General features: G+C 39.2%; 1 protein-coding gene across 2 annotated transcripts in view; it reads left to right on the forward strand.

The window, feature by feature from the left end:
* Positions 1 to 18417, forward strand: part of ANO6 (anoctamin 6) — a 198616-nt gene that overhangs the window by 142066 nt on the left and 38133 nt on the right. For both annotated transcript variants that reach the window (XM_077753242.1, XM_077753243.1), the window contains 4 exons: positions 5160 to 5265; positions 9299 to 9359; positions 15574 to 15716; positions 17889 to 17966. In XM_077753242.1, coding sequence (XP_077609368.1) covers positions 5160 to 5265; positions 9299 to 9359; positions 15574 to 15716; positions 17889 to 17966 — 388 coding nt within the window. The remainder of the gene's footprint in view (positions 1 to 5159; positions 5266 to 9298; positions 9360 to 15573; positions 15717 to 17888; positions 17967 to 18417) is intronic.

An 18417-nucleotide genomic window follows, 5' to 3' on the forward strand; every position in this document is an offset into this window, starting at 1 on the left:
GCTCAGCATAACACCCTCAAGGTCCATCCATGTTGCTACACATGGCCAGATTTCATTCTTTCTCATTGCCATGTAGTATTCCATCGTATAGATAAACCACATCTTCTTGATCCATTTGTCTGTGGATGGACACTTAAGTTCTTTCCGTGTTTTGGCTGTTGTTGAGAGTGCTGCTCAAAAAATTAACATTAGAACTTCCCTGTGACCCAGCAATAGCACTGCTAGGAATGTACCCAAGGGATACAGGAGGGCTGATGCATAGGAGCACATGGACCCCAGTGTTCATAGCAGCACTCTCAACAACAGCCAAAACACGGAAAGAACTTAAGTGTCCATCCACAGACAAATGGATCAAGAAGATGTGGTTTATCTATACGATGGAATACTACATGGCAATGAGAAAGAATGAAATCTGGCCATGTGTAGCAACATGGATGGACCTTGAGGGTGTTATGCTTAGTGAAATAAGTCAGGCAGAGAAGGACAGATATTTGTAAATGTTGTTTATCTAGTTGAGGAAGTTCTCTTCTATGCCTAGTTTTTACTTGTTAAAATGGCGTATTGCATGAATTGATTGATTATGTGTTGAACTATCCTTGCATTCTGGGATACATCTCACTTGATCACATTCCTTTTAATATGTTACTTGCTTTGATCTGCTAGTATTTTGTTGAGGATTTTTGCATTTTTATTCATAGGAGATAATGGTCTATAGTTTTCCTAGGGTGTCTTGATGTGATTTTGGCATCTGTGTAATATTGGTCTCATAGAATGAATTGGGAAATATTCCCACCTCTTTATTTTTAGAAGGGTTGATGAAGCATTGGTGTCAGTTTTCTGTAAATTGTTGATAGAATTCACCAGTGAAGCCATCTGGGCCGAGGCATTTCTTCATTGGAAGTTTTTTGCTTCCTTTTGTTTTTTTTTCACTTTGTTTTTTAAATTACTAATTTAGTCTCTTTACTTGCTATTGGTCCATTCAGATTTTCTTTCTTCTTTTCTTCTGGGGTCAGCTTCAATTATTTGTGTCTTTCTAGGAATTTATCTATTTCATCTAGATTACTTAATTTGTTAGCATATAGTCATTCATAGTATTCCCTTATAATCTTTTTTATTTTTTTAAGGACAATATTAATGTCCCTCCTTTAACTTTCACTTCTGAATCTAAACCTTTTTCTTTTTCTTGATTAGTCTAGCTAAAGATTTGTCAGTTTTGTTGATCTTTTTAAAGAACTAACTTTTATTGATTTTTCTGTTGTTTCCTCTTCTCTATTTTTGCCTTTTAGCTGGACTGTTTAATTCATCTACATTTAATATAATTTTTAATGAAATTGGATTCACATCTATTTTGCTGTTTTCTATTTGTCTTATGTTTTTTCCCCTATTTCTGTTACTATCTTTTGTGTAAAATAGATATTTTCTAGTATACCATTTTAATTGCAATTTAATTTGTTGTTTCTTTCACTCTTGTTGTCATTGTTGTTATTTTCTTAAGCGGTTGTCCTGAAGATTATAATTAATATCTTGTTGTAAAGCAATTTCATTAATTTTTGATGCTAACTTATTTTCAGTAGTATGCAGAAACTTTGCTTTGGTATAGGTCTTTTCCCTCCCCATTCCTTTGTGCTATTATTCTCCTACAAATTACATCTTTATGTATTAGAAGCCCATCCACATAGTTTTATAATTATTGTTTCATGCAGTTGTCTTTTACATCAGATAGAAGAAAATGATTACAAGCAAAAATGTATTCATACTGTGTTATTTGCGTGTGTAGTTACCTCTACCAGTGCTCTTTATTTCTCAGGTGACTTTGAGTTACTGTCTAGTGTCCTTTCATTTGATCCTGAGGGACTTTCCTGAGTAGTTCTTGTGGAGCATGTCAGGTGGCAACATGTTCTTTCAGGTTTTGTTTATGTAGGAATGTCTTAATTTCTCCTTCATTTTTTGAATAATAGTTTTGCTAGATATAGAATACTTGGTGGACAATCTTTTTCTTTCAGCACTTTGAGTATAACATCCCACTGACTTGTGGTCTTTATGGTTTCAGATAAGAAGTCAGCTGTTTATCTTACTCAGGACCCTTTGTACATGTGGAATCACTTTTCTCTTTCTGCTGTCAAAATTTGTCTTTGTTTTCATCTTTGGAAACCTTGAGTCTGTTGTGCCTATGTTTGGATATCTTTGAGTTTATCCTACTTGGAGTTTGCTGAGCTTCCTGGATATACAAATTAATGTTTTCATCAAATTTAGGAACTTTTTAGTTTTTATTTCTTCAGATATTCTCTCTGTCCCCTTCTTTCTTTCCTTTCCTTCTGGGACTCCCATTATATGTATATTGGTATTATTGATGGTGTCCTCCCTGTCTCTGAGGCTGGGTTTATTTTTCTTCATTTCTTTTTCTTTCTGTTACTCAGACTGAATAATCTCAACAGACCTAGTTTTGAATTAGCTGGGTTGTTTTTTTTTCTGCCAGTCATCTGCAGAGGAGCCTCTCCAGTGAACTTTTCATTTTAATTACACTTTTGTATCTCTAGAATTTCTACTTGGTTCTTTTTTTACAACTTTATGTATTGACATTCTCTGCATGTATGATGATCACATAGTTTAGTTCTTTAGCAGAGCTCCTATCGGTTCTTTGAACATATGTTTAATTGCTTATTTTAATTTTTGTCCAATAGGTCCAACTTCTGGGTTTCCTCAAGGACAGTTGCTATTGACTGCTTTTTATCCATGATCAAAATTTTCTGTTTCTTTGTGTATCTTGTAATTTTCTGTGAAAAACTGGGCATTTTAAATTTTATAATGTGGCAGATTTAGAAATCCTGTTTCCCCCCCTTCACAGTTGTTGCTTCTGTTGTCATCACTGCCACTGCTGCTGTTCATTTAGTTCTTTTCCTGGACAAATTCTGTAAAGTCTTCATTCTTTGTTGTGTATGGCCATGAAGTCTGTATTCAATAAGCTCAGCTGTCCGCTAATGGTTAGACAGTGATTCCTTTAAATGCTGGGAACCAGTCATTCTTTGAGCCTTTGCCAAGTGGCTCCTGTGTGTCTGTGGGGAATGCTCCCAGCACTTTAGCAGGCAGTTTGCAGTTCTTCCTTACCCTTTATTTCCTGCTTATGCAGAACCTCAAAGCCAACCAGAGAGGAGGGATTAAGGTTTTCTCAGGTCTTTCCTGGCCACCTGCACTGTCCTACACATGCACATGGCCTTGTACAATTCTAGGAATTTGTTGGAGCTTCTTAAAATCCCTATGGATATCCTATTTCCCAATTTTTCCTTTCAGGTGTCTTTGGTAGGCACCTTGTTAGTCTCTACTGGTATTGCTGCCTCAGGCAGCTGTAATGTTAAATAATTTCTGCTAATGATTTCAATAGACCCTCTGGGGATAGGATTGTTTGCACAATTGGAGCTCTGAAACAGGTCAAAAATGACAAATCCTGAGAATGGAGTTTTTCCAGGGAGCTTCCAGACTGGTCAAATAGTGACAGTTCTCTGGGAATGGGCTTTTTGGTAGCTTCAGATCACTTCTGCCTCCTACAGAGGCTACTGTGGTACCATGGTCATGGGGCTGTTGTCTTCTAATACTGCCATTAGGCCAAGGATGTGGAGATGGGGGATAGGTCAAGTTAAAATGCCACAAAGCTCACTATTTTTATGGAGATTTAGCTGTTTTTACTCCTCAGATTGCTATAAACCCTTAATTTCCAGAGTTCTTCAGAGGTTACTTTTGACAAATTTTGCCAGTGATCTCATTGTTTTATGGAGGAGCAGGTTTTCCAAGATCTTTATTCAGATATCCTAGAAGTGTTTTCCCTGCCTATTTGTTTTTAACTGAGATATTTTCAAGGCTAACAAATTCTACAACTTCAGTCCCATTCACAGAGGAGTCCGTCTGAAAGACTTCTCCTAGGGGGAGCAGTTTGCAAGCTGTTGTAAGCTTGTTGTTGTTGTTTTCTTATTAATTTGTAGGAATTATTTAAATACTCCAGTGAACAGTCCTTTGTCATTTTTATGTGTTGCAAAACTTCTAGCAGTTTGTGGCTATTTTTACTTCTCCTCCATTTATGGTCTTTTAATGAAGTTCTCACTTTACATGACTTTGAATATATCAATATTTTCCTTTATGATTTATACTTTTTGGTTTCTCATTAGTGAAATTTCTTTTTACCCCAAGGTTATCTAGATATTCTCTTTCTTTTTAAAAAACAAACAAACAAAGAAACAAGTTCCTGCTGCTGCATTCATTCCTGTTTTCTACTTGTAGTTGATTTGTATGTGATAGGATTTAGGAGTTCAGTTTCACATTTTTCCATATAGATATTGGATTGCAGCAGCCCCATTTGTTGAAATGTCACTTCTTACCTTCCGGTTTGCTAGACCAGCCCTGTCGCAAGTCAGTTTCCGTATATGTAGAGGATTGTTTATGAACTCTTACTTGTTTTCTTGCTCAGCTTTTCTTCACCAACGTCAATAGCATCTTGTTCTTTGGGAATGTCTTGACTGTTCTGAGCCTTTCACCCTTCTTCTGAATTTCTGGCTCAAATGGGAGACAGATAACATCTTCAAATATTGATTCTTCCAGATTATGAACATGATATTGTGTCCATTTATATAGATCTTTTTCACTCTTTTAGAATGGTTTTCTCATTTTCTCCCTATATATCTTACACGTCTTGAATTTGATTTATTCCTAGGCTCTTTGTATTTTTTAAGCAATTTAAAAATGGTATATAAAAAGATTAAGTCTTTATTGTTGCAGATCTTTATATGTTGTCTTTATATGTTGCAGATACAATTCCTTTCTCTGGCCCCATGTATATTTGGTACACTGATTTCTGTGTCCAGCATCTTATCTTTGGTTTTCTTGACTTACTGTTCTGGCAAGGCCCTCTAACTGAAAACAAGTAGTGATAACAGGACACTTCATCCTGATCTAAAGGAAATACTTTTAGCATTTTCCCATTAAGGGTAATGTTTTTATAGGTTTTTTGTAGCACGCCTTTATTAGATTAATGAAGTTCAATTCTTTTCCTAGTTTTATGAGAATTTAGTTTTGTTTTCTAATCACAAATGGATGTTTGATTTTATCATGCTGCTAGAAAGGAAGTCGTATTTAGTAACATTTTAAAAATTTTATTTTTCTGTTTTCTTTAGCAAAGAAGTTTGTGATCCTGATATTGGTGGCAAGATCATCATGTGTCCTCAGTGTGATAGGCTTTGTCCGTTCTGGAAACTCAATATTACTTGCGAGTCCTCAAAGGTAATTTTTGTTAATCCAAACAGTTGTAACTAATGAAAGTTTTTTATTTTCCTTCTAATAATTTTAGCAGGGCCTGGAATTATTTTTTTTCTCTGTGAAATACAGAACGGTAATATTCAACTAACCCTCCAAACATTCTGAAAGGTAGATATGTAATGCATGTGTTTATTCCTCTTTTATAAAAGTAAATTGAGATTAAAAGCCTTATCTAAAATCTTTAGGTGGGTGAGTGAGGAGGTGTGGCATTGAAACTGTTGGAGTATTTGAAGTAATCAAAGCAGAAACTTCAAACCCAGCTTATCTCATGAGTACTGTTTACTAGGTTTACTTACTTTAAGTATTTTCCTTAATTCAAATAAGTAGAAACCTGAAATTTGTGCTAGTGTTTTCCCACTTAAAAGTGTACGGAAACTGGGCTTGTTTTTCTTTTTTTTTAAACCCTGCTTATCAGATTTAGGCCTTATCTATGAATATGCATAGGCAAGGCTTTGTATATTCACTTTGTCCCAAAACATTCTCGCAAAACACCTATGGTTCCCTTACATATGCAGATGATCTTGAGCTATAGGACTTCTTAAAATCCTAGAGGCTTAGGACAAGGATTGAGACTGGAGGCCAGGCACTAGCTGGAAGAAAGATGGTCATCTTGCTTTGGAGAATTTTCCTGACAACTTTGACCTACTGTTCTCCTATGTTGTGATCTTTCCTCTTTCACCTTGTTCCATCGTGAAATCGTAGGAATCTTTAAATGATGTTAGGATATTCGAACCTACTCCATCTAAGTCTTATTGTAACCAAATATGTTCCTATTGTAATGTCACTTTAAATTTTATATTTTCCAAAATTCTTGAACTTATATGATCACTTTTTTATATGATTACTTTTGACACATGAGAAGGCAGAATGGTTATTACCTCTATTTTACAGATTAAAACAATGAGGATCTGAGAGATTAAATAATTTGCTCAAGGTTACCCGTCCAGCAACTGACAAAGCCAGAAGTTGACAGTAAATGTGCATTTCTTGCCATTACTGTGTTCTTCACCAGCTGACAGTAGTACCAACCACTTCACTCACAAATTGAGTGCTTTGTTTGAAAAATGTTCTGCTACTTAATTAAGATGATTGCAGGGAAGGTATTGTCAACATGTGGATTTTTACACTCAATTTATGAATTAAAATAGATTTCACTGCCTCTCCCCTAGAAACCAATGCAAAGTCTGGACTATAAAAATCTGCCCTAGATCACACAGGGTAAAAGACTTGAAGCTAGCGTGAGGGAAGCTGCCTTCCGGTGATGTTGACTGAAAAAGGTCACTAGTTAGTGCCTCTCCCTGGACACTGGACTTAAGACAAATGCCAGTGATAATTCCAGAAGCTAACTATACTCCACAAAGTACAATTGGAAATTCCATTTTCCTTAAGGAGTTCTCTTTCGCTCACCACACCCCCATCTCTTCTCTCAGTTCTTCTTTTCCACCACCCCATCCTTAATTAAGCACATGACTTTCAAATCTGTCCCTGTGCACATTTTTTTTCATTGTTTTGGAAAAAATGAATCATTCTATCCTAATTTCCTGAAGAATCCTTTGAGTCTTGTTAGAGTGACTTACAAAGGGAAGGAAACACATAAAAGAATGAGTAAAGGATTAAATTTTTAAATTTTTAAAAAGGAGAAGGAGAGAGGAGGTTTTCATGCTTTTCTGTTGGTTGATTCAATCGTTTCTTCATTCATACACTTATTTATATATGCACTTCTACCTCTTTCTTTTGGAAAGGGCTAAAGTATTCACTAATTAGCATGATTGCTAAAAAGTTTACTAGATTAGAAATAGAAAATTAGGATCAAGGAAATGAGGGAACAGTTAATGGAAATAATCAAGATTAATGTTTTTGTGACTGAGCATTAAATAAGGCTCTTAGCTTTTTGGCTGGCAAGATAAAAGGGAGATGTGGTAACTTAAAATATTTTGTTAAAAAATACATAGTTATAAAATTTTGATTTTGTTGTTTGGAGGAAGAAAGCATAACAGATTTTTCTAGATTTTTGTTGGCTCCCCTGCTTAAAATGGTCATGCCCTACATAGGCAACCGTCTCTTTCCCTCCCTGTTCCATGTGACTTACGTAGCATGCTGACTGGGGGTACTCCACCCAGCTTTCTTTCTCTGTGTGGCCCTGGCAAGTAAGCTAAGCTAAACTTTTTACCAAGAAGGCCTCTTGCTTACCTGCTTCCCTGATTCCTGCCTGTGGGGCAAATAGGCCAGTCATCTTATTTTTTCTGCCAGGTCCTTGATCCTCACATATATGGCAAAAAATGGTAACTTCATGCAGGCCACCTAACTCCCTCTCATGAGAGTGCAAAGCACATCCCTCATCTTGAGCTGGACGACTGGAGTGAACTTGGCGTCAGCAGTAAACCTGCTTTTTCTTGCTGCTTCTATTTTTTTTCCTCTCACTGACAAATAAGCTTCCATTGGCTTTTTCTCAGCATGCTAGGACAAAGAATTCACAGGTAGGATTTTTTCTTTCTGGAGTAGGTAGTTAAAGGTGTCAGGGCAAGTCAGGAGGTATCAGATAGAGAGAGGCTTGCAGTGATTCCTAAAAGAAAAGTAGGGTTGAACAGAATCTGCAGTTGTTACCCTATAACACACAGAATAGTTTTGCATAGGATTTTTCTTATAATAATTTTCGCTGACGGATAAGGCATAACATTAAATGACAACTTTGGTTCCGTAAGAGTCAAAACTGAAAGATTTGAAATATTGGTCCATCATGGAATGCCAGGACTAGAGGAATTGGTGGAGAGCGGCATTCCCCAAATGACCACTCATTTATTAATTCTGTCTTCCTTGAGCTGATTTTTGGGAGGAATAGTTGGGTAACAGACAATTTGAGATTATGCTTTTTGATCAGGGTCCAGGTAGAGGATTGAGGGGCATTTGTATGCCTTAGAATACACATGTACAAGATGATGCTTAGGGAGATATTCTCTTGAAAATAACATAATATATTGACATAGATGAACATTTACCCACTTTACATCATTATATAAAGGACAACAGAAATGTTAGTTAAAACAAAGTAGAGTTTTCCTTAGAAGCAACTTTGAATTTTCTTTGGCAATTGAGAAGTTAGGGGTTTTGTTTTTCATCCTATAGCTTTTTTTTCTATGCTGTCTTTATGCTCTATCACATGTTTGCCACTTTTTCCAGTACTTTTATACTTTATAGAGTTTTTAGGAGATGTAAAAATGCTCGAGAGTGAAGAATCAGTAACTAATTGAAAGATTTTTCAGGAATCCATATAGGGGGATAGGCTATTTAAATAGTAAGGAAAAAAAGGGAATGAAAGAAAGGGAGGGAGGGAGGAAGGAAGGAAGGAATTTAGCAGAACTAGTGAATAAAGCCTTCTTTGTGTCGGTGTATCATCTATTCATTCATGGTTGTTGGACCCACTGTAATGTCAGCAAAAGCCCTGGTCCATCCTTAATCTAATGGAAACCTCTGTCGTGGATGGTAGAAAGCCATAATTGGGTCTGGGGAAGCAGAGTTGTCCTTGGGCAGAGCCATCTCAGAATAAACCCGAGCTGTGTACTTTTCTCAACAAGAAAAGCAAAAATTCAGTAACTTACCCTCTTACAAGGATGAGATGATAAGATGCAAATTGTAAATCTAAAAGTTGCTCTGAGTTCACTGTAATTTTTAGAGCTATACCACTTCAAGTCCACTATGACAGCTGATCAAGAGAGACCATTATTCAAAAGTCTGATAGAGACTTTAAACGGAGTGGAATCTTAGCAGCTATACCAATTTCTTTATCATGATGGGGAACGATTCTGCTGGAAAATGCACCGTGATAAATACAGCAAAGGCTGTTTGCTTTCAAAACAATATGAAATCCCATCTGTAAGTATATAGTAGTATCCACTTTAAAAGAAATTCAGACTATAGAATACACAAAGCATTGAATATTTGTTGAATTCTAGTGGGTAGAAAACGTGATTAATTTATATGTCATTATTGTATTTTCCAGAAATTGTGCATCTTTGACAGTTTTGGAACCCTAGTGTTTGCAGTATTTATGGGAATATGGGGTAAGTGATTTTCCTTTCTTTTTTTTTCTTCAGTTCACTTTTACATCTTAACTTAAAAAAAACCCATAAGATTGTATAGGCATGCAATTTAATAGTATTTCACAGTTTTATATAAGCTATCAGAATAACCTGTTTTAGGACCTTGGATTGCCCAAGCTTCGGCACCCCTAGAATTCCATTTACAACTCTTAAGACCAATGAATGAGTTACTGTGTAAAAAACTACTTGCAAATAGGGTTACTTAAAACACACATTTATTATTTCTCATGATTCTCTGCATCAGCTGGGAGGTTCTCCAGTCAGGTGCTGGCTCAGCTGATGTCTGCAGTGAGCTAGCAGCTCCGCTGGGATAGATGGTCTGGCAGTCACCAGTCTGGTTTGGTCTATGGGGCTCAGCTGGACTGACTGGTTTTGCTTTACATGGTATCTCGTCCTCCAATGAGGATTCTTCACATGGTGGTTTTAGGGTTCCAAAGAGAAGCAAGAGAGGGCCAGCCCTAGTACACAGACATTTTTTGAGCCTATGACTGCATCAAGTTTGTGAATGGCCTGTCAGCCATAGCAGGTCATGGCCAAGCCAACAACAACATGAGGTCAGAGGACTGACTACACAAGGGCTTGGACACAGGGAGACATGGTTCATTGGGAGCCATTATTGTAACAGTCCCCATAGCTGTGACCCACCTGGACTTTCATGGGGTTGGGGTTCAGGGGAAGCTACAACACGGGGATTACAGGTAAGCTTTCTTCTTTATACTCTTTTATATCAGTGAGTATTTAATAAGTATGTGTTTCTCTTATAATAGTAAATAATAATAAACTCTATTTAATAAATAGAACAGATACAGTTTTAAAGAATATAATTCTTCTGTAGGTGCTTTAACACTATAGTTGTATTATTTACTTTGAAGAGCATCATTACTATAATGAGGCAATTACCATTTTCTTTAAATGCAGACATTTAAATGTTTAACTGATGTAAATGTTCTACCACAGGGGAAAAAAATTCCATTTTCGAAGACAAATGTGCTTCCAGTTTTATTGTGTAAGTCAAGGGGGAACCAGAGCTCAGGTTATAGATAGCTGGAAGAGGAACGTGACTCAGGCCACTGACTCTTGAGAAGACGGCACATGAACACATGCAGCTCGCAGAAACAGCTCTTTTCCAGGGTCCTTGAGCTTGTAACACCTATGAGAAGTCACCACATCGATCCCAGAACAGATGATCCAATAATTCTGGACACTGTTTACAAATTAGTTGCCTCTCCTAGGGAAAGTAAACTGTAAGATGGCCAAGCTTATCTATGAAGTTACTGTCTTGCAGACATTTAGCTATGTTTTGGCTAGAGACCAAACACTAGCTAATATTTAACACAGAGAATAAAGATCAGATTCGTGCATTAAGATCCTCTGTACCCCTCCATTGTAAAATATGTTACTTTTGGGGCACCCGGGTGGCTCAGTCAGTTAAGCATCCAACTTCGGCTCAGGTCATGATCTGGTGGTCTGTGAGCTGGAGCCCCACGTCAGGCTCTGTGTTGACAGCTTGGAGCCTGGAGCCTGCCTGGATTCCGTGTCTCTGTCTCTCTCTGCCCCTCCCCTGCTCAGTCTGTCTCTCTCTGTCTCAAAAATAAATGTTAAAAAAAAAATTTTTTTTTAATATGTCACTTTTATCCCCCCAGTAAGAGCAGAGGTACCGAACTCCTGGGTGGTGGTCCTTTTAACAAATCAGCACTGATCTGTAATCTGTAAACTTCTGACACATCTGTTAAACTCCATATATATACTTATGGATGTTGACAGCCCTAACCTAGAAATATATTTTAAATAATGCAAAAATGTATAAGTTAATTTTGGCACTGCAAAGATAAACCTCAAATTTCCTAGCTAACTTTGCTCTCTGTGACCATTAACTCCACGGTATTTATAGAACTGACTTAAGCATATTCAGCTGACTTAATTTCATCAGATTTTAGAATGCAGACAACATTTCAACACTGCTTGTAGCCACGTATGTGCATCTTTAAGGATACGTTTGTATGATGAAGTCTTTATTTTTAAAGTGTCTTGTATTGCTTTTCCTGTTACCTCTGCCCTTCGGAGAACCACTGCTCTGAACCTTGTTACAGGAAATCAGAAGTTGCAGAACCAAAGAGGCAGGAGGACCATGTGAAGTCTTTTATATCACCGCCGTTCATATCCCTCTAGCATCTCCTGTGTGCCCACGTCTGTTAGTATTTAGAGTATTTTTAGTATTTTTGGCTCCCTCAGAATTCTAAAAGTTGAGGGCTGTAAACCTTTTGTAGTAAATGTAGTACCAACCATATACTTAACCTGAAAAATGTCTACCCTTTTAGGCCAAGCCAGCCCACCCAGTCATACTGACTCAGAGTCCTAAGCCCATGGCGGACATACCGGTTCCTAACATATCCGCTCCTCCTCATTCCTTGTTGCTTCTTACCTCCTTTTATTGGAGTCTCCTTGGCTCCAGGCTCTTAGCTGCATGGCCGCAGTTTTTAATTTTCACCTTGGAGTCTTGGGCTGGACCTAGCGATGTCGAGAAAAACACCAGACACTTGGCTTATACGGGGCTGGGGAATCAGGAAGGCATTATCCTAACCAGCTACACTTGGGGATCAGGAAACAGCTATAGCCAGTTAGTTCGAGAACTCACTCTGCTGTTCCCGCTGCATCCACACCAGCAAAATAATGCCTCTCCTACAGCCATCTCTGCTCCCATTCAACTCTGTTTCTGATGTAAGTGACACATAAATGCCTCTGACGGGCATTTTATAAAATCATATGAGGAGCCCTAGCTGCAAGAAAGTCTGAAAGCATGTGGTTTTAAACCTATTTTAGTTAGGAAGTTGGAATAGAGGCTGAGCAAAGCTCATCTACCGTACTACCTTTGTGAGTAAATAGGTCTAACTCATTTCGAGGCCTGATAAAACGTCCCCGCTCTCCAGCAGTGAACGTCTGGCAGTCGGAACACTACCATGTGCTAGAGTGTGCCCCTTGTCCTCGGACACTGCTGGATGGAACCACCAGTGCTGTATATGGCTGTCTTCTTCACGTGATACATGCTTTCTTTAGATGTAATGATACCTTGATTAAGAGGACAAGCTATTCCTGCTTCCCAGGATGTCCTTCCTTCTTCTCTCATTACATGGTGATGTAAGAACCCTGTGTGTGTCTAATCAACAAGAGCCTCGTGGTGTCTGGTTTGCCAGAAAACATAGGTGCAGAGCTCCCCACCAGAGGAGGAGAGATCCAAAGACAGAGGACGAGAAATTCCTGTCTGACATCATACACGGTCACCCAAGGCCCTGGAGCTCTGGGCTCCCCCAGCAGTGTGCGTCAGCAATGCTGTGGCCCAAGAGCACTCTAAAACCTTGGGTGGTTATAATGCATTACCAACGTCTCCACGGACCCTGAGAAATACTGCCCAAGGTTTTCGTAGACTTCACCCTCCAGTATCCCATCCTGGTTAGGGAGCAGGTACTTGAGGCAGTACCACATGGTGAGGAAGCAGAGCTTGGGTTCTGGAGCCAGGAATGTCAGGCTTGATCCCTGACTCCAATACTGCAACCTCAGGCAGTGCCTCTGTCTCATCATGTCTAAGGTGAGGAGAGAGGAAAAGCAGTTACCGCAGAGGGGTGTGAGGCTTTACCTATATTATGTCATTAAGTTCATAACAGCTCTGTGAGGTAGGTCCTCTTGGCTTACAGAAAGGAAGGGGGGATAGGCTCAGGAAGTTGGAACATCTTGACCAGGAGTCTCACATCTAATAACGGTCGGAACCAGGATTTGAATTTGATTCCAACATCTGGGTTATTTCTACTCTGACTCATTGTTACTGGAAAATTAGTAAAGTTAAAACAAACACCGCTGAGAAGTGAGTATTTTCCCGATTTCGGTTGTCTTCACCGCTGGGGAGAGCTGAGTTCATGCCATGCACAGCCAGGGTCTCCTCCTTTGTGTCCGGCTGCCCACCTGAGGTCTGCAGGATGTCAGGCCAGCCTCTCTCTGCTCTCCACTCTGGCGATTCTCACTCTGACTGATGTTAGACCTTTGAGACAAAAACAGAACACAGTGTTCATGCAGTCCCCATTGCAGACCCCATTCCAGTCCAATATAATCAGAAACTCAGGGAGGGTGCCTGGGCTCACTGGTGTTTTTTTGTAAAGCTCCCAGGTGCATCTCATGTGCAACCAGGATGAGAGCCCCCCTCTGCACCTCATTCAGTAATCTCATCCACGCCTGGCCTCAGTTACTCTAAAAAAGATCCAGCTCAGGGGCACCTAGGGGTGGTTCAGTCAGTTAAGCATCCAACTCTGGATTTCAGCTTAGGTCATGATCTCATGGTTTCTGAGTTGGAGCCTCTTATTAGGCTCTGCGCTGACAGTGCGGAGTCTGCTTAGAATTCTCCCTTTCTCTCTGCCCCTCCCGCCCCCTGCTTGCACTTGCTTGCATGTGCTCTCTCTCTCTCAAAAGAAATAAACTTAAAAAAAAAAAAAAAAAAAAAAGGTTTCTGGCTCACCCAAGATCTTTCTCCTAAGTTCTAGACTTTTACATACCTCCTGGACATCTCTTCTGTGGCCCAGAGGCACCTGGTTAGAACCAAACCTGTTGGCTTCTTGGACTCACTCCTCTTACAGCCCTTTGTGGAGTATGGCTAGAATTTAGGACATCGCCCAAGCCAGAAATGGGTAGCATCCTGGACCTCTTCCTTCCTGCCAAATGTGCTGTCTTCTCTCACCTCCCCACCTAAGCAATCAGGTCTCCCTGCCTCTAGTCTCAAGACCACCTCCAGTTTCCCTCTTCCTTTCAGTTATAACCTGAACTTCTTTCAAGGCATAGAGTCCTTTGTGATGTGCCCCGGCGATCTCTGCACTGGCTGCCCCAAACTTCCTCATTATACTGTGTGCTCACTTCCAGATACTTGCAGTTTCTGGAAAGTATCTGAGTCTCCGGCTTCCTTGCCTTTGCGTGCACAGCTCCCAGGGGAGGATGGCTTTAATATCCAACCTTCACCTGATGAAATCCAAGTCTGTCATCTCAGAGCAGCTGCAGCGGCCCTGCCTCTTGGGAGACTCTTGGCTACCCATTGGTCATGCGCCCAGAGCCACCTGTGCTTACTTTTATCCTGACCCTCACTAGTCCCTGATAACTATCACTTCACCATAATTCCTGCACACCTGGGAGCTCCTTGAAGCACAGCCTGTGTCTTATTTCTCTTTATACTCCGCACATAAAGATACTTGTCTGTGCAACAGTGGTAAATCCAGAATTTCTATATAGGAAGGGCTTAGGGGTACCAGTCTGATTGAAAGAAGGGCGCCTGGGTGGCTCAGTCAGTTGAGCGTCCAACTTCAGCTCAGGTCATGATCTCATCGTTCGTGAGTTCAAGCCCTGTGTCAGACTCTGTACTGACAGCTCAGAGCCTGGAGCCTGCTTTGGATTCTGTGTCTCTCTCTCTCTGCCCCTCCCCTGCTTGTGCTCACATTGACTTATGGTCTCTCAAGAATACAAAAACATTAAATAATTTTTTTAAGAAAAGAAAGAAAGGTCTTGGGGATTTACCCTGAAACTATACTTTCAATCAACATTTAATGTTGTTTTTATTTAGTGTTTTAAGTTTCAGGTCTTGAAAGATAGTGAAGATTTCTAAAAATTATTTTACTGATATTTCACACAAGACTGAGAAAAGTATCATTTTTCCACATTTAAGAATATTATTATTTCAGTCTGGGGTGGCCTGGGTAGTGGTAAGTAGAGATTTGGGAAGTACTAAAGTGTCCCCCCAACCAGGCCCTCAGGAAAGAAGAGAGGGAAAGGGACGTAGGGAAGAACAGGCTGAAGGATGGATGGGCCGTAAACTGTTTTGAATTCTGGTAGCTATTTGTGTGTTTCAGTTGGCCTCAAGCCAGTAGCAGACGCTGTAGCGTTAGACACTCTCACATGCCTTCTGACCATCCTGTTGTTCTTATCTTTTCCATGCCTTAGTCTGTTTTCACAAGTTCAGTAAAATATCAACATCATCTTTTTTTTTTTTAAAAAAAAAAGTAACTTGTTTTTTCCTTGTAAATCATAGTATCACTAACTAAGTGAAGTTATTATCGACCGTGTACAAAAGCTTATGAGTAATTGTAATGATTAATCATTCAGGACAGATCTATTGACGATCCCCATGCTGCTGCTCTCTCTCTGTTAGTTACCTTGTTTCTGGAGTTTTGGAAGCGGCGCCAGGCGGAACTGGAGTACGAATGGGACACTGTTGAGTTGCAGCAGGAAGAGCAAGCCCGGCCAGAATATGAGGCCCGGTGCACTCATGTGGTGATCAACGAGATCACTCAGGTAAAGCCGACATGAGGTCGATGCAGTTTAGTCTGTTTATTACAGCAGTTCTCAGCTTTGGGGACCCATTGTAATCACCTGGGTACCTTAAAAAATACTGATGCCCGGGTCCCATCACTACGTGCTCTGATGACACTTAACGGCCTGTGTTCTAGGCACACAGATTTTTTAAAGCTTCTCTGGTGATTCTCATGTGCAGCCAGGGTAAAGAAGTATTGCTTACCATGGTGGACATGGGAGATAAATGTGACCCCCCTTCTTTCAAAATAAAAGCAAAAGTGGTGGGAACAATTAGACCCTGACATAAAATGTAGAAGAAAAGACGCAGTGGTTTGTGTCCTTTCTTTCATACCGGTAAAAAAAATGCAGAAAAGAAAAATCAGACTCCGTGACATCATTGTATAGGGAAGGATGCATGGGATTTTGTAGCTGAATTTCAGTTTTTCCCATGCACCTTCATTATTATGGCCCCTTTGTCACCCTAGACCAGCCACCCTTTGTGCTGCACTAACACCTCAGTGATTGCTCCACCTTCTGGTTGGGATGCGCGCGAGACCATGTGGCTCTCCTTCTAAAGTTGGAGACAGACTAGAGGAAGAAGGGAAACATTTGTTGAAGCCCAACTATGTTTAGGCCTGTGCTAGGCATTTTATATAATGGGAAAGGTAAATTTCCTTCTGCTACTGCAAAAATAAAAATAAAATAAAGCTATATCCCTCTGTAGAAACATTCCAAAGCCCATGAAAGATAATTTTTGAATCATCTGCATTATTGCTCCTTTCCCTCAACGCAGAAAATTTAGAGCTGTTTGTACTTCCAGCCATCAGCATAAGGACAATTGGTCTGAATACAAATAATTCTTGGGAAGAAAATGATTTTACCAAGAGCATCCGAAAATATCCCCAAGTATAGATTTTATAAATGGAATCTGAGATTTACAGGATGCCTACACGAAAAGGGACTGGAGGGAGCAGTTCAACCTTCTCATTTTATGAATGGGAAAAAATGAGGTTCAGTTATCAGCAGAAGGTGACATTTGTCTTTTACAAAGTAGCAAGCTTCCAAGGATTCCCATTATGTATAGTTCTCACTGCTTACTATGGAAGGTGATGGGATCAAAGCATGTGCTGTTGGAGGACCGCACATTCAGAAATGAAGGAAGAAACTTAGATAAAATTAGATGTTGAAAATGCCTTTTAAATACTAGGGGGGAATAAAGCTTATAATATTGGCAACAGAAAGGGTACTGAAGAAAGACAGTTTGGTATTTTAAAATTGCCAACTGATACGTTAAATTTCCGTTGAAACACTGCTTTTTAAAAAATTGAAGATGAAGGTTCCTTTTTCTTTTCCTCGTTATACACTCATTGCTAATGCATCCTCCGTTGGGTTCGAGAGGCTGTAGTGTGGTAATGAAGTCTTGGGGATGAGACTGTCTGCAAATCCAAACACAGCAACTTACTAGCTGAATGGTTTTTGATAAATTATTTAACTTCTCTATGCCATAGCTTCCTCTATAAAACAGGATTAATAGAATTGCTTCCTCACACGGTTGTGATTAGAATTAATTGAGTTAATGTGCAAAACCTACTTAGAAATAGTACCTGGAGTAGAGTAAATGTCATATAAGTATTTGTAGCTATTATTATACTACAGCTATTCTTATAATGCAGGTAAATCCTAGAAGTATTGATCTCCTGTCTTAAAAGTTAAATATATTCCTATGATTTATGGAAACTCTAAAAATTTGTGGCTATCCCAAATTAATATATAAAGCTCAACCAAGAAACACATTGTGGGTACTAAGTATTTGCGGACACCGTGGAACTCACTGTCCTGCATGGGCTATGTCCTGCCATTTCTAAAATCTCAGACAAGCTTAGGAATGTAACTTTACAGCTTACCATTGCCAGATAGCAAGAATCCTGAGCTAAGGTCACAGCAGATAAACAGTTCATTATTCATACTTGCATTTTCAAAGACCGTTAAAATGAGCACCCACTTGTCGTGGGTATGTTTGAAATTAACACCAAAAATTGCAGTTATGAGTAAGGAGGCTCAAAATTAAGCTTAGGATTTAGAGACCAATCAGGAGAAAAATCATTTCACCAGAGTACACTTTTGATTGACTTATTTATTTATTTATTTATTTATTTATTTATTTATTTTTAGGAAGAAGAGCGTGTTCCCTTCACTACCTGGGGAAAATGTATACGTATAACCCTCTGTGCAAGTGCTGTCTTATTCTGGGTAAGTCTGTCACAGACTTTTTAATATCTAATTTTAAACAGCTAGGAAACTAAAGGCACAGTGGAAACTCTGTAGTCTCAGAATTGTTTCCAGAGAACTACTCGGCTACCACGTGGAACAACTCTCAGTATCTGTCTGCTCACAGTGGTTCTTCCAGTTCCTTCCACCTCATCTGTTTAGATCAGATCAGTGGTTCTGGGTTTTCCATTTTCTGTTGAAGAGACCGAATGGGAGGCATTAAGAATTCTAAAGTTTTCCAGCAGTAATAACTAAAATGAAGTGTCTAGGAATAGCCTGAAAAAGATAATAGGAACTATCAAAGAAAGCATAAAAACTACTGAAAGATATAAAAGAAGACTTAAACAAATGATTACAGATAAAAAGATAATATTCCTAAACTATCAGGACTTTAAAAATTAATTTGGGGTTTATTATTAATAAAGTCATATTA

The sequence above is a fragment of the Crocuta crocuta genome, unplaced genomic scaffold, assembly GCF_008692635.1.
Source record: "Crocuta crocuta isolate KB4526 unplaced genomic scaffold, BGI_CrCroc_1.0 scaffold30, whole genome shotgun sequence".
NCBI lineage: Eukaryota > Metazoa > Chordata > Mammalia > Carnivora > Hyaenidae > Crocuta > Crocuta crocuta.